This window comes from Diabrotica virgifera, chromosome 2 (assembly GCF_917563875.1).
Source record: "Diabrotica virgifera virgifera chromosome 2, PGI_DIABVI_V3a".
Taxonomy (NCBI): domain Eukaryota; kingdom Metazoa; phylum Arthropoda; class Insecta; order Coleoptera; family Chrysomelidae; genus Diabrotica; species Diabrotica virgifera.
The window spans coordinates 86196017-86213852 of record NC_065444.1 but is presented as its reverse complement, the minus strand read 5'-3'; the positions used below and the strand labels follow the sequence as shown (position 1 = coordinate 86213852).

At 34.2% G+C, this 17836-nt stretch overlaps 1 protein-coding gene across 1 annotated transcript in view; it reads left to right on the top strand.

Moving 5' to 3' along the window:
• The first annotated feature begins 2375 nt into the window (after positions 1–2375).
• Positions 2376–17836, top strand: part of LOC114329741 (facilitated trehalose transporter Tret1) — a 194658-nt gene continuing 179197 nt past the window's right edge. The window contains exon 1 of the mRNA XM_050643836.1: positions 2376–2467. Coding sequence (XP_050499793.1) covers positions 2427–2467 — 41 coding nt within the window. The 5' untranslated portion in view covers positions 2376–2426. The remainder of the gene's footprint in view (positions 2468–17836) is intronic.

Genomic DNA, 17836 nt, shown 5'->3' with positions numbered 1-17836 from the left:
CAGGGCCAAGCTCCAATAAGTATGATGCAGGGAACTGATAACTTAAGGCTATACCAGGACATAAAGGCAGACCCCGTTCTAGGAATGCCTGTAGACCGAATGGTTACGAGGTATAGCTTTAACAAAAATTTTCAAGTCACAATACCAAAAAGAGAGGACTGGGAAGCTGGTCCGCCGATAACGGCAAACTCAATATGGTATACGGACGGCTCCAAAACCGATATAGGTACAGGGGCTGGAATATATGGCTTAAAACCAAGGACGGAAGTCCGGGTATGTCTAGGGACATATGCGACCGTATTTCAAGCCGAAGTAGCTGCTATACAAAGGTGCGCTATGGAACTAATCAGTCGGAATCTAGATAACGACTCCATCGTTATCTATTCGGATAGTCAAGCGGCTCTGAAGGCTCTCAGTTCGGTACAGGTCGATTCATGGCTGGTATGGAACTGTTTGAGTGTCCTCTCTCAGGTGGGAAGTCGAAACAGATTGACACTTGCCTGGGTGCCGGGACATAAGGGTTATCGTGGCAACGAGAAGGCCGATGAATTGGCCCGAGAAGGCGCATCTACGCCACTGGTTGGTCCGGAACCCGTCTTTGGAATCGCAAATACGATAAAAAGAGCAGCTATACAAAAATGGGCGCAACAGAGGTCTCTTGAATGGTGGAACAACTCCCCAGGACAGAGGCAGGCCAAACAGTTCATCAAAGGACATTCGGCTAAATTTACAACAGACTTACTTTCGCGCAGTCGAAGCACTGTCAGAATGATAGTGGGTCTGCTGACTGGACACTGTAGACTCAATAGACACTTGAGTCTCATAGGCCTGACAGAAGAGGACACCTGTCGGTTCTGTCTGGAAGAAGAGGAAACCGCTCTACACGTTCTGTGTCATTGCGAAGGTCTCGCACGAGTGCGGTTTCTAGAACTCGGTGAGGAAAAACCGGAAGCACCAGGCTACATGAAAAGGCCACTATCAAGGCTGTTAAGTCTCATTAAGAGGACTAAGCTAGATGAAGTGCTTTAAAAGAAAGGGGAAACACAATAGATCTACTAAGGTCGCAGTGTATCAGGCTCTATTGGCCGCCCCATTTTCTACATTCTACATTCTACATGCTTACTGGGTTAGATGCCGCCTGTAAGAATGTTAGTTTAAACATAAATTTTGGAAAGACACATTACATGACAAACCTGGTACCAAGCGAAAATCCAAAAGTCGACGTAAACGAAATATCATTGGTTCATAAATATAAGTACTTAGGGCATGAAATCCAAATTGCCAGGGACAATCAACCTGCCGAATTACATAGAAGGATCACCTTAGCATGGGCCACGTATGGAGCTCTATCAGACATCTTCAAGAGCAACTTGCCAAATTATTTGAAAAAGAAGACTTTCTACCAATATGTGCTTCCAGTCATGACTTACGGCGCCGAAACATTATCACTTACCCAGACCACAGCAACCAAGCTTAGAGTCGCCCAAAGAAGAATGTAACGGTCGCTACTTGGACTGACTCTCAGAGATAGGGTCAGAAACGAAGAAATCAAAAGAAGAAAAGGCGTCACAGATGTCATAGAGCGAGTAGCATGGTTGAAGTGGAATTAGGCGGCCATGTAGCCAGAATGAAGGACGGGAGGTTGACCCAAAAAATTACAGTGTGAAGACCAAGAGAAGGCAGAAGAAGTAGAGGTATACCACCTACACGATGGACAGACGACGTCAAAGGGATTGCTGGGAATTGGTTACAGGACGCTCAAGATCGACAAAACAGGAAAAAATTAGGGGAGACCTATGTTCAACTTTGGATGGAGAGGGCTGGATAATGATGATGAATATCCTTTAATTTGACCCTGTCAAATACCTTCTTAATGTCACCGAAACATAAATTGGCCGATTTGTTGTTTGTTGTATTCTAATTATTTCTCTTGCACTTGCTTTATTATAAAAATATAACGTTTGTGCATGATCTTCCCATCGAAAACTGTGTTTCTTCTGTTTGTGTTATACATAATGTCATTTGTGGAGGAGGAATAGAAAGAGGAATTAAGATGTTAAACGATACTAAATGACAAACGATAGAAATAAATTAAAGGAATGAGCACAGAATGAGCCAAAATACCACTGTAAATACGGCACGGATAAAAACAATAAGCATTTTAATAATAAAGCAATCTATAGCTTAAAAATGAATCTGCTATATTTAAAAAAGATAAATTTTTGGCCTCTTACGCCAAGTCCGTCTCTATACAAATCTAAGCTATCGGCAGTCGAACGGTGTGGGGGAGTACCTAATTTACGGCAGCCTCCCCAACCTTCAGCTCATGTAAATAAAACAAAAACATTATAAAAGTTTCAGACAATGCCATTTAAAGTAGTTTACAATCCATAACTTGTCAACTGTGGTGTCGAGAAAGGAAAGAGATGAAAGTCTCAAATGTGTGCACTGAAAAGTTCGCCGGCAGGTTAGTTTATTCTTGAAAGCTTTTTGAGATTGTGAAGTTGTAGAAGTTCAAGTAACTCGTGCTAGTTTGCTTAGAATAGCGAAGTCTTAATGTCGAGTAAAAGTTACTTTTTTATTTATTTTTTATTTCAGTGTCAACCTTACACTTTTCTTCAGCCGTAATTATTGTAGTGTAATACATACTGTATGTAGAATAATGGATAAAGTAACTATAAGTCGTTGGGTATTAACAATTTTTAGGTACTTAATACATTTTTAATTTCATCAATTAATTCAATTATAATTTTGAATCAAACGTCTTTTATTTAAACAAAAATAATTCTGCATAAACTTCTCCTTCTACTTCTTCTTGTGTAGACATGACACTATCTGTTTTTTAATGTGCCTCCAGTAAGTTACATTTGAGTGGCATATGCAGCAGCTTAACTTAACTTATTAAATTTCTTAAGGAAGATTATGCAATTTGCAAATTTTTTTAAATTTTCCAATAGATCGTTACTGGTTTTTGTTTCACTTCATTATATTTTATCTCTCGCCGTCCTTACTGCTTTATTTGTTGTCATTCGCGTTATGTGGTAATTCCATTTTACTCTTCTGTTTCTTAGCCAGCTATTAATGTTCTCAACCTTGCGTCTTCGTCGTATATCTATACTTCTAGCTCTATTCCATAGTGTCTTACCTCGATATTTCGAAGGGTTTTCATCTCTGCTGTTTTTAGCATTTTTGTCCTCTCTGTATTATGTTGTAGTTCTGCCGCTTATATCGTTATTGGTCGGATGACTGCTTTGTAAATTCTGCCTTTCATTTCTTTTCCGAAATTTTTATTTCTCCATATTGCAAGATTTTAAATATTATGAAGATTAGTCTCTAAAAAGTTATTTTTGTTTTTATTTATTGTTTAATGTTGTTCTGAAGCTATTTCCTTGTGGCATTTTTATGATTAACTATTTAGATGGGAAATAAGCCACAATTAAATTGAAAAAATAATTTTATTAACGTTTCGATGCCCAAATTGGGTTTCGTTGTCAAAATACAAAATACTACTAAAATAAACAAAAATGTTGTTGCTAAGTAAAAAAATTCTTCTAATAATTTATTTAATCTGACTCATTTATATTTATTTTTTATTTCATTGTGCACCTTACACTTGTCTTTAGCGGTAATTAGGGTAGTGCAATTGTACAGAATAATGTAAAAAGTTACTAAAAGTTATTAATAAATTTTAGGTACTTTAATATAATTTTAATTTGATCAATCACTTCAATTAGAATTTTGGATCTAGTTTTTTTACTTGAACAGAAATAATTCAGCATAAACTAGGGTGACCAAATCATAAACTTGAAAAAACGGGACACACGGCGCCGATTTCTGACCTATAAATCCTTTTCAATTATTTAACTACGTAACTTACGTAAATTATGTAATTTACGTACGACCAAGACTGCAAAACAGACAGAACACTAAACAAACTCCGCCAGAGTGACACGGGTTAACAACCCGTCAGAACTAAACAGAGAAGAATACAAAGTAAATAGCGAGAAACAAGGCCAGACAACACAACAAATAAAAGGAAGAGAAATGAATGGTTTCACTGGAGGATAATAAAAAGGACAGAAAAAACCATAAAATAAAACAAGTTTGCAAAAAAGTCAGAGCAACCAAAAATACGCCCAGTATTAAAACAAGAGGACTAAAACCAAAATAGATAAAACGTATTTAAAGACAAACAGATCAGCAGTATATGGAAAGAATATTAGCACCTATATACAAAAAATGAGATGGGGGAAGTGCGAGAATCACAGAGCAATAACTTTTTTAAATACCACATATAACATTCTAGCAAACTTACAAAACATGAGGCTTAAATCATACGCTAAACGACTATTAGGAGAATACCAGAACGGGTTCAGACCGGGGAGGTCGACGATTAATTCCATACATACAGTGTAGCAAATAATTCAAAAATCGGGAGAATACAACACAGAAAGGCATCTAATATTCATAGACTTCAAAAGCGCTTTTGGTACAATCAATCGGACGAAAATGATGGAGGAGCTGGAGAATGTTGGAATCTCAGAAAAATGAAAAAATATGCCAACAGTGAGCCTAAAGAACACCAAAGCAGTGATCAGTTTCAAAGGAACAACTTCTAAGAAGATGAATGTAAACAGAAACAGAGGCGTGAAACAAAGTGACTATATCTCCCAGATACTATTTAACCTGGTGTTGGAGGTAATTATAAAGAGGACAAACTTTGCAAATAAAAACATTATTAACCCGCCATTACACGCGCTATGAGGGAATCCCTCACCATATTTGTTTATAACTAATGAAATTGTGTAAACTAATACGATAACCTTAAGCACCCAGGAATGCCTTTAGCATGGTTCATGAGAGGGTATGAAAAAATTATAGAATATTTCAGGCGGTCAGTGTGCTGTGTGATAGTTGAAAGAAGAGACATCCCTCTTCAAGTGAGGGAATTCCTCACTGCGCGTGCAATCACGGTGAAATCACGTTTCTGTTATCTCAAAGAAACTTTTAGGTTTTTATTTAATATTTAGGTAGGTTTAATTAAAATATTATTGTTTGGATTAGGTTAGGAACAGTGGCACACCGAGCGGGGGGTTTGGGGGTTAAAATCCCACCCAGAGTATATAAAAATATATATAAAAGAAAGTAGGAAAATGTAACTTGTCTTTCACAAATAATAAAAAAACTTTCGGTGCCCAAGCAAGACCCCCCACCCCAGAGGAAAATTCTAGGTGCGCCACTGGTTAAGAACCCATTTTTAAATTTACCTATTCTAATTGGGAAATAAGCCACAATTTAACTTGAAAAATTGATTTTATTGACGTTTCGAATTCCACCTCGGACGTCGTTATCAAAATACAAAATATTAATAGTTAATTACATAAATGCCACAAAGAAATAGCTTCAGAACAGTTGTTAATTTTAATTTGTATTTTTAGTAAAATGAATTCGCGTAAAGAACGTTAATTTCTTCAATGGCTTGCTGAAATTGAAAATTAAGAAAACTTGCTTTTGATCTATGTATATTATTTTTACTTTTATTTTGTTAAATTAATAAAAAAATTGGTTTACGAGACTTTCTATAATATGTGAGTACAACCCATTTTATATTTATACATGTTGACATTCATTCTTCCTCAAAATAAGTCGAATTTATGTAGGTGAGGGCGACGCTCATACGCGTGCAACCACGTCACAATAGAAGACGCGTGTAACGGCGGGTTAATAATATAATATTAATTATGTATATTAATTTCACAGTACAAGAATTAAATACATGCATTTTAATTTTAATTTCTACGTTTTAGATTACAGTCGAACCCGCTTATTGGAATAGCCGTCGTGCCAAGAAAAAGTATTCCTATAACAGGGATATTCTAATAACCGATCATATAAGCCTAGTAAAAACGTTTTGGGACCTCAAATTTCTATTCCTTAAACCGGGATATTCCTTTAACCGGTATTCTAATAAGCGGGTTCGACTGTATTACATTCTACTTTTTAATTTTACATGTTTATCTTGGAAAATAAAGAAACATTTACTCACTACCCGTTAAAACCTGTTGGTCGAACACAGGGATAGTGTGCGACATAGTTTTTAAATACAGTATGTGTATACTAAATGCCTAGCTACAAACATTCTATTATCTTACATGTATTTATTTATTTTCTTTTATTTTTTTTATATTATACATAAAGGAACTGTATACATTTAACAAACCACTCTATTGCTAACATTCTATTTTTTTTTATTTTTTTTTTTATTTTTTTTTATTTTTTTTATTTTTGTTCACTTGTTAAGTCAGATCAAATAATTTATGCACAATATTACGATTAAGGTTCAATACATACTTTTTGAATATAGATTTTACCATATTTAGTGAATTAAGAGTATTAATATACTGGGTTGGGATAAAGTATGGAACCAAGCAAATATCTTTGAAACGAAAAGAACAATATTTATGAAACTTTGCATGCAAGTACAGTGACGCAAAAGGCATCTGTTGCCATATTTTTTGTTACTATTCTACTTCCGGTTTCACCGGAAATACCCCTCACTTATTTAATTTAAATGGGACACCCTATATATTTTTGCGGATTTTAAAAGAACTTGTTATTTTTAATTCATACATACCAAATTTGGTAGAGAAAATTTGTTAAAAAGTGTCTGTAGATAATTTTTTGTATTTATACAACGTAATAGGAAATATACGAGTACCATCTATACTGTTTATATGCACTGCATGACTTATTTGAATTTAGTATAGTAGGTAAAACTGTTACTGAACTAATTGACAGAAATAAGTTGTATTAAAAATGGTTCATTTAAGTGGAAAAGATCGTATTGAAATATTAATGATAATAGGTTATGGTGAATTTTCATTTTGGAAGTGAATTTTCCAAATCCATGGATTGGATTTAGAGGATTCATAGAGTCGCACGCTCGTTCTCCGGACCTCAATCCCTTAGATTTTTTTCTTTGGGTAATCTAAAATTACGTGTTTACGTTAGGCGACCAACATGCTTGCAGGATTTGAGACAAAGAATAATAATTGATTAATGTGAACTAATACGTGGAGAAATCTTGCAAAAAGTGACTCACGAATTTATTTATAGGCTTGTACGTTGTCAGGAGGTGAACAGCAAACATCTTCAACATTTGAAATTATTTTTTTTATTTTTAATATCATTGGTCTAACGTAAATAAATTAACCTATTTTTTAACTGTAAAGAGATTTATTTCTTGTTTTAATAGTTTTTTCTTCCAAACATGGTATGTATGAATTAAAAATAACAAGTTCTTTTAAAATCTGCAAAAATATAGAGGGTGTCCTATTTAAAGTAAATAAGTTAAGGGTATTTCCGGTGAAACCGGAAGTGGAGTAGTAACAAAAAATATGGCATCAGATGCCTTTTTCGTCACTGTACTTGCATGCAAAGTTTCATAAATATTGTTCTTTTCGTTTCAAAGATATTTGCTTGGTTCCATACTTTATCCCAACTCTGTATATCTTGTATATGCTTGGCAAGTGATTAAATACTTTTGGAGCAAGATACATGGCAGATCTCTGTCCTATTGATTTTCTAATATTTCCCAATTGCACGTGTTGGTTGGTTTTAGTACGAGTCTCATAGTGATGGAGTAATGTATGCAGGATATGTTTATGGTTGTATGTGTATAATACCAGGGAATACATATAAAGTTGCCTCGTATCCATTACGTTGGTATCACAGAATAATAAATGAGACGGGTATGTCATTTTTTTTTGTTAATTATTATTTTCAATATTTTTTTGTAAGATGTCGACTTTCTTTAAATAAGTTTTTTGTACACCGCCCCACCCAAGTATTCCATATCTAATTATAGATTCAACTAGTGCATAATATAATATTTTTAAATATTTTAAATCTATTTTAGATTTGAGAAATTTGAACTTTGGAACCAAGGCTCTCAAACACTTTGTTATTTGATCTATGATTGCCATCCCATCTTAAATGAGCGTCGATTTTTACTCCAAGATATTTTATATTGTTATTTGATTTTATAATTATATTTTCTTTCGTGTTTTTAATTGTTATAGCACTATAAGAAGGTAGTGATACTATGTAACTGCAAAAGGGAACAAAAAAGGTTTTTTCATAATTAATTGTTAAACCTTTATTATTAAACCATTTTATTAGTTTATTCATATCTTCATTAATTTTATCCCTTAAATGTTCCCAACTATCTGCGCTATATAAAATTGCAGTGTTATCGGCAAAACTGATTATCTTCCCCTCAGTATTGAGGTTATATAAATCGTTGACGTGAATATTGAATAATAGTGGCCCTAATACTGTACCTTGAGGCACACCGCATCTTAAGTGATGTTTGTTACTATTGATATTATTTATCCTAACAATTTGTTGTCTACTGTCCAAGTAAGATTTCAGTAGATTATAAGCAGTAGATTATTAGAGATATTTCAGTAGATTATTAGAGATCAACTTCAACTAGTGGCATATGCAGATAATCTAGTCATCATAGCGAGGACGAAGATGACATTTAAAATAGAGAACAGATAAAAGCAGTTAGAAAATCAGATAAGAAAGCAAAGAGAATAGGATTAGAGATAAACCAGCACAAAACAAAATACATGATGATAGGGAAAGATGACACAACAACTCAGAAATATCTAATAACACAGAATCATAAATTTGAAACTGTATCCACCTTTAGCTACTTGGGAGTAACAATAGGGAAAGCCGGAAAAGATAGAACAGAGGAAAGAAATCTGAAAGGCAAAAAAATATGGAATGAATAGAAATCTGCTGAGAAGCAAGACTCTAAGTAATAGAACAAAGTTGAACCTCTATAAGACCTTAACATGACCTGCTGTTACATATGGGATGGAAACAACGACAATTAATAAGAAAGAGGAAGATAGAATTCTGAAATTTGAAAGAAAAATAATGAGAACAATACTGGGCCACAAAGTAACAAGAGAGGGAGAAATTAGAATGAAAACAAATGCCGAAATTGAAGACATTTAGGCGTCTCGAGAGACTTTTTCGGGACCCCGGAACAAGTGGTTAAAAAACGGTACAATCCCGTTTTTACGGGACGTTTGGTCACCCTAGCATAAACTAATGACAAAATTAGCAGGTGGGACAACATAATTTATAAATTATTACAAGTCTAGTGCAATATTTCAAAGATTATGAAGTTCAATGTCCTTTATATTGCAGGAATATTTGATTAAATTGCGATGTGACTAGTTTCTTCAAACTGGTATCCATATTATTTTTTCTTCTTTCTGGGCATGTTTTTCTGTATCAGTCATTCCAAAAATATATGTATAAGGGTGACTAAAATATACGGCTTTAACCAAAAAGAATTGGGGGTTTATCATATCTATGGATAACTTGTTACAATATGACTTATTCGTAATCGATTTATAATTTTTCTAATACGTTTGGTTGGGAGTGGTAATTTAGTACGAATAGTTTTTATAACATATTAACTTATTCAATATTGGATATGAGCCCTGGAATCTTCCTAACATCCCTTTCCTCGGTTGCTCTCCTCCAGTTACCCACCCTCAATATCTCCCTAGCGTCGATTCTCACGTCCTTTTTCCACATCTCCTTTGATCTTTCTACTCGCTTTCTACGTCCCATCATAGTTCCAATAAGCGTTCTCTTAGGCGTTATTTTATTATCCATTCTTATGGACAAAAGGTGACCTTAGGATAAGGTAGGATTAAAGTAACCCTCCCAGAACAATCCTTGGATTTTTTCATAATTTGCTAAAGAGGGTTTTTCGTAATGATTGTGGTTGAACATTATTCTTCACATACCACTGTTTCAGAATGGGTCCCAATATTATTCTCAATAACTTATGAATAAGGTTTTTTTTCCTGTCATAATCTATGTTTCCGCACAATAAGTGGTCATTGGTCGTATGATGGTTTTATGTGTTAAATACATTACATCCCTACTTTCCATTACAAAAAGTTATTCTTTTTAAAGTTATTCCAAAAGTTGTTCTTCATAAAATGCTGTGGATAGTCAAAAGTCTAAAACTCAACCATCAGATATCAAATTTTATCAATTTTATACGTGTTATGTCAAAAATATGAATTTCGTTAAAGAGTAAAGTACCTTTATATTTCAGAATATCAAAAAATGCTATTATGAAAAGTTGTTTGAAATTAAAAACTATGTTTAAATATACAATTACATTATTTTAATCGAACATTTTTTTTCAATTTTTTCTCAAATTACGGATACTCAATAGTAATACCACTAGTGATTCAATTTTCGCGATAAGTCTGTCGATTTACTTCTAAACGAAACTGAGTTGCTTGAAAACACCACGAGTCCGTAGGAAGAGTGGTGTTTCCTTTAAGCAACTCAGTTGAGTTTAGAAATAAAAGACAGACTTATAAGATAAATTAAATCACGAGTGGTATTTTATTAGACTATTTTACGAACAAAGTGATAGGTCAAAAATTCAGTAGAATGAGAGGAAGGAATTTAATAATAATACATTTGATCTAGGTAACCCAAATCTACCCATTTTTTGAATAATTCACAATTAGTCATAATCATGAAATATTTATTACTACCATCAATTTTTCGCATGTTGAAGGCCCAGTCTTTTAGAATGAATGCTAGTCTTTCGTTGTTATTTTCTGCATCTAATTTGTAGTTGCGATCCACACAGAACATCATAAATTGTCTCCATATATAAGATTTAGATTTTCTTGTGTTACTCGGTATATTTTCTTCAATGTTTTGGTTTATAACTTCATTTGAAGTACCACCGAAACGACTCGTTTTGACGTATACAGCTACAATAATTTTTTTGGCAAACGTCAAACTTTGCTTTGCGATCGGTATCCATGGTTACGTCGTTGAAAACACGAAGCTGATAGACCAATCAGAATTGAAAGGCAGTTGGTGTTTTCACTAGTAATACCACTAGAGGTCAAATTATTTCCGGAAATTTTTTTGAGATCATGAATATTTTGAAAATTTCCCGAGTCGCAGACGAGGGAAATTTTCTAAAAATATTCATGATCAAAAAAAAATTTCCGGATATTAATTTGACTTCGCGTGGTATTCGGTAAGAAAATTCCACACCAAATTTGCATTTGAAAATCCAAAGCTGCATGAACAGATTAATAGCGCGCCATAGCTTTGTCAGCAATTATTTAGGCTTTCAAATTCGTAAGTTCTACTCATTGTATTTGCATGGGAATACCATTTCAAGATAGAAAATAGTATATTCTTCAATTTTACCTAAGTTTTGAGTAACTACAGGTGATAGAAAATGAATCAAAACTAAATTATGTAAACAAATAAAAACCAGTCTGTCAAAAATGTTCTGTTATTGTAAACGTCAAAAAATTTCCACTACAATTCGCTGTTGGATACCCCACGAGCAAAAAATTTCCGATAAAATACCTCCGTTGCCATGGTGATCTGTCAAAATAACGTATTTTGATTGGTTCAAAATTACAGGTGTGGAATTTTCACTAGTAATACCACTAGAGGTCAAATTATTTCCGGAAATTTTTTTGAGATCATGAATATTTTGAAAATTTCCCGAGTCGCAGACGAGGGAAATTTTCTAAAAATATTCATGATCAAAAAAAAATTTCCGGATATTAATTTGACTTCGCGTGGTATTCGGTAAGAAAATTCCACACCAAATTTGCATTTGAAAATCCAAAGCTGCATGAACAGATTAATAGCGCGCCATAGCTTTGTCAGCAATTATTTAGGCTTTCAAATTCGTAATTTCTACTCATTGTAGTTGCATGGGAATACCATTTCAAGATAGAAAATAGTATATTCTTCAATTTTACCTAAGTTTTGAGTAACTACAAGTGATAGAAAATGAATCAAAACTAAATTATGTAAACAAATAAAAACCAGTCTGTCAAAAATGTTCTGTTATTGTAAACGTCAAAAAATTTCTACTATAATTCGCTGTTGGGTACCCCACGAGCAAAAAATTTCCGATAAAATACCTCCGTTGCCATGGTGATCTGTCAAAATAACGTATTTTGATTGGTTCAAAATTACAGGTGTGGAATTTTCGCGATAACACAAGCTGTCTTTGGTTTGTGATTGGTCAGATTATGTGAAAATTTTAAGATGAGTGAAATAGTCATCATCATATTATTTCAATTATGATAACTATTTTATTATCACTTTTACGAAAAAAAGTTATTCTTCATAAAATGCTCTCCCTGGTCTAAAATCTAAGATACAATCATCAGATATTAATCTTTTTTAATTTTATACGAGGTATGTAAAAAATATGAATTTTTCTTAAGAGTTAAGTGCCTTTATTCTTCACAATATTTTAATTAGAAGGATGTAATTGAACACTATAACAAATTTTTTAATTCCAAACAACTTTTCTTAATAACATTTTTCGATATTGTGAAATTTAACGATATTTTATTCTTGAGTGAAATTCGTATTTTTTGACATACCTCGTATAAAATTCATTAAATTTGATAATTCGATTATATACGATGAATATATATGATATATTGAATCTTAGATTATATACGATGCAGGGTATTTTATAAATAACTTTTTTTCGTAAAACTGGTAATAAAAAAGTTATCAATAGGTTCCAAGTTAGGCAGTTAGAGCTAAAAAATTTTTTTGCTGAACATTTATTATTGTTGAAGTTTATTACTATATGTATTTTAGGTAAGTTTTACAGAAAAAAGTTTTGATCACTAAACATTTTTTTAGTTGGTAATTTTCGGTTTTTGTATTACATTTTTGTTATCTTTCTTAATTTTCCCAAAAAGAAATAGTCTATTTCATCTCTGAAGTAAAATAATTTAGTGCATTTTAAAGATTACATCCTAAGCTGTAAAAAAAGCACTTACAAAACTGTAATAGATCTGTTCAAACTTGAGAAATACCGTCTTAAAATGGTGGTAATTCTATAAAACTACGAAGATTTCAAAAATTACATTTTTTAAGACGTCATATCATTTGAATTAAATTTTTGAGATTTTTTTTGAAGGAAACATCATTTAGTACGATGCTTTAAAGATAAGTTGTGCAAAATTGAGGGTTTTATAAGAAAAATTGTATCAGTTACACATTTTTAAATCATTTTTAAACAAAATTCATGTAAGGCTCAATTTCCGCCCCCACCGTACTTATACCCATACATTTTATTTATTTTTATTATAACCATAAGATAGCTTAATTATTCTTCTTTAGGTTCAATTTGTAAAATTTCATGTGATCCATTAGTTAAAGAATTACATTAAAATAACTCAACCGTGCACTTCGCCGTACGCTAGTTTACAGTGCGCCAATGTTTGTGAGAAGGGTGACTTTAGCGTTAGGAAACATATTGGTTATTAATATAGATGTTCATACTACTCAAAAAATTTGGTTTCGGCCTAGAGGGGGATGTGTCACGAGAAAAATCTTATTTCTCTGGACTCTATTTTTTTCTCCGATGTGCACCTTTTTTATAACTAAAAATGTAAATTGTTACAATTGCCGTTACTGGTGTAATTAAATCCCCACAATTTTCCACCAGATGCATACACAGCAACCGGAAAAATAAATATATGACTTTTGAAACGAGGAAGACGACAAAAAGACCCAGATGCAAGACTTTTCGTCGAAAGAAACTGCTTTCTGGTTAGATCCTGAATCTCCGTCTTTAACAATTTATAGGCACGGAGATGACGAATATAGAAGAAAGTAGAAAGGACAACGGTCACGTATCTACTCCCTTTTCGTCTATAAAAAATGCCGAAAGGCAGTTTCGAGTACTCAAAAATCTGAGTAAAGAAGAACAAGGGGGATCGGCAGTCTTTGTTTTTATTTGAATCATAGTTGGGCCACCATCTACAGATAGCTATTTCTGCATCTCATGCTTCATCAGTGTAGCTATGCAGTCACAACTCTGAATCAAAAATCAACAAGCCTGCCTTTCAAGGGAAATCACCGCGATGCAGTAATTCCACCTTTGAGACGCAAAACAGCGACCTCTCTAGTAAAACTAGGAAGACCACGAAAAGCCCCAGATGCAAAGTTTACTGTAATAAAACAATTAGAATAATTGAAATAAAACAATTAACAATATTTTAAATCCAAGACTTTTCGTCGAAACAAACTGCTTTCTGGTTACATTCTGAATCTCCGGCTTTAACAATTTATAAACACGGAGACGACGAATATAGAAGAAAGCAGAAAGGACAACGGTCACTTATCTACTCCCTTTTCGTCTAGAAAAAATGCCGAAAGGCAGTTTCGAGTACTCAAAAATGTGAGTAAAGAAGAACAAGGGGGATCGGCAGTCTTTGTTTTTATTTGATTTATAGTTGGACCACCATCTACAGATAGCTATTTCTGCATCTCATGCTTCATCAGTGTAGCTATGCAGTCACAACTCTGAATCAAAAATCAAACAAGCCTGCCTTTTAAGGGAAATCACCGCGATGCAGTAATTCCACCTTTGAGACGCAAAACATCGACATCTCTAGTAAAAGGAGGAAGACCACTAAAAGTCCCAGGTCCAAAGTTTACTGTAATAAAACAATTAGAATAATTGAAATAAAACAATAAACAATATTTTAAATCCAAGACTTTTCGTCGAAAGAAACTACTTTCTGGTTAGATCCTGAATCTCCGTCTTTAACAATTTATAAGCACGGAGACGACGAATATAAAAGAAAGTAGAAAGGACAACGGTCACGTATCTACTCCCTTTTCGTCTAGAAAAAATGCCGAAAGGCAGTTTCGAGTACTCAAAAATCTGAGTAAAGAAGAACAAGGGGGATCGGCAGTCTTTGTTTTTATTTGATTCATAGTTGGACTGGACCACCATCTACAGATAGCTATTTCTGCATCTCATGCTTCATCAGTGTAGCTATGCAGTCACAACTCTGAATCAAGAATCAACAAGCCTGCCTTTTAAGGGAAATCACCGCGATGCAGTAATTCCACCTTTGAGACGCAAAACAGCGACCTCTCTAGTAAAACTAGGAAGACCACGAAAAGCCCCAGATGCAAAGTTTACTGTAATAAAACAATTAGAATAATTGAAATAAAACAATTAACAATATTTTAAATCCAAAACTTTTCGTCGAAACAAACTGCTTTCTGGTTACATTCTGAATCTCCGGCTTTAACAATTTATAAACACGGAGACGACGAATATAGAAGAAAGCAGAAAGGACAACGGTCACTCATCTACTCCCTTTTCGTCTAGAAAAAATGCCGAAAGGCAGTTTCAAATACTCAAAAATCTGAGTAAAGAAGAACAAGGGGGATCGGCAGTCTTTGTTTTTATTTGATTCATAGTTGGACGACCATCTACAGATAGCTATTTCTGCATCTCATGCTTCATCAGTGTAGCTATGCAGTCACAACTCTGAATCAAGAATCAAACAAGCCTGCCTTTTAAGGGAAATCACCGCGATGCAGTAATTCCACCTTTGAGACGCAAAACAGCGACCTCTCTAGTAAAACTAGGAAGACCACGAAAAGCCCCAGATGCAAAGTTTACTGTAATAAAACAATTAGAATAATTGAAATAAAACAATTAACAATATTTTAAATCCAAAACTTTTCGTCGAAACAAACTGCTTTCTGGTTACATTCTGAATCTCCGGCTTTAACAATTTATAAACACGGAGACGACGAATATAGAAGAAAGCAAAAAGGACAACGGTCACTTATCTACTCCCTTTTCGTCTAGAAAAAATGCCGAAAGGCAGTTTCGAGTACTCAAAAATGTGAGTAAAGAAGAACAAGGGGGATCGGCAGTCTTTGTTTTTATTTGATTCATAGTTGGACGACCATCTACAGATAGCTATTTCTGCATCTCATGCTTCATCAGTGTAGCTATGCAGTCACAACTCTGAATCAAAAATCAACAAGCCTGCCTTTCAAGGGAAATCACCGCGATGCAGTAATTCCACCTTTGAGACGCAAAACAGCGACCTCTCTAGTAAAACTAGGAAGACCACGAAAAGCCCCAGATGCAAAGTTTACTGTAATAAAACAATTAGAATAATTGAAATAAAACAATTAACAATATTTTAAATCCAAAACTTTTCGTCGAAACAAACTGCTTTCTGGTTACATTCTGAATCTCCGGCTTTAACAATTTATAAACACGGAGACGACGAATATAGAAGAAAGCAGAAAGGACAACGGTCACTTATCTACTCCCTTTTCGTCTAGAAAAAATGCCGAAAGGCAGTTTCGAGTACTCAAAAATCTGAGTAAAGAAGAACAAGGGGGATCGGCAGTCTTTGTTTTTATTTGATTCATAGTTGGACGACCATCTACAGATAGCTATTTCTGCATCTCATGCTTCATCAGTGTAGCTATGCAGTCACAACTCTGAATCAAGAATCAAACAAGCCTGCCTTTTAAGGGAAATCACCGCGATGCAGTAATTCCACCTTTGAGACGCAAAACAGCGACCTCTCTAGTAAAACTAGGAAGACCACGAAAAGCCCCAGATGCAAAGTTTACTGTAATAAAACAATAAGAATAATTGAAATAAAACAATTAACAATATTTTAAATCCAAGACTTTTCGTCGAAACAAACTGCTTTCTGGTTACATTCTGAATCTCCGGCTTTAACAATTTATAAACACGGAGACGACGAATATAGAAGAAAGCAGAAAGGACAACGGTCACTTATCTACTCCCTTTTCGTCTAGAAAAAATGCCGAAAGGCAGTTTCGAGTACTCAAAAATGTGAGTAAAGAAGAACAAGGGGGATCGGCAGTCTTTGTTTTTATTTGATTTATAGTTGGACCACCATCTACAGATAGCTATTTCTGCATCTCATGCTTCATCAGTGTAGCTATGCAGTCACAACTCTGAATCAAGAATCAAACAAGCCTGCCTTTTAAAGGAAATCACCGCGATGCAGTAATTCCACCTTTGAGACGCAAAACAGCGACCTCTCTAGTAAAACTAGGAAGACCACGAAAAGCCCCAGATGCAAAGTTTACTGTAATAAAACAATAAGAATAATTGAAATAAAACAATTAACAATATTTTAAATCCAAAACTTTTCGTCGAAACAAACTGCTTTCTGGTTACATTCTGAATCTCCGGCTTTAACAATTTATAAACACGGACACGACGAATATAGAAGAAAGCAGAAAGGACAACGGTCACTTATCTACTCCCTTTTCGTCTAGAAAAAATGCCGAAAGGCAGTTTCGAGTACTCAAAAATGTGAGTAAAGAAGAACAAGGGGGATCGGCAGTCTTTGTTTTTATTTGATTCATAGTTGGACTGGACCACCATCTACAGATAGCTATTTCTGCATCTCATGCTTCATCAGTGTAGCTATGCAGTCACAACTCTGAATCAAGAATCAAACAAGCCTGCCTTTTAAGGGAAATCACCGCGATGCAGTAATTCCACCTTTGAGACGCAAAACAGCGACCTCTCTAGTAAAACTAGGAAGACCACGAAAAGCCCCAGATGCAAAGTTTACTGTAATAAAACAATAAGAATAATTGAAATAAAACAATTAACAATATTTTAAATCCAAAACTTTTCGTCGAAACAAACTGATTTCTGGTTACATTCTGAATCTCCGGCTTTAACAATTTATAAACACGAAGACGACGAATATAGAAGAAAGCAGAAAGGACAACGGTCACTTATCTACTCCCTTTTCGTCTAGAAAAAATGCCGAAAGGCAGTTTCGAGTACTCAAAAATGTGAGTAAAGAAGAACAAGGGGGATCGGCAGTCTTTGTTTTTATTTGATTTATAGTTGGACCACCATCTACAGATAGCTATTTCTGCATCTCATGCT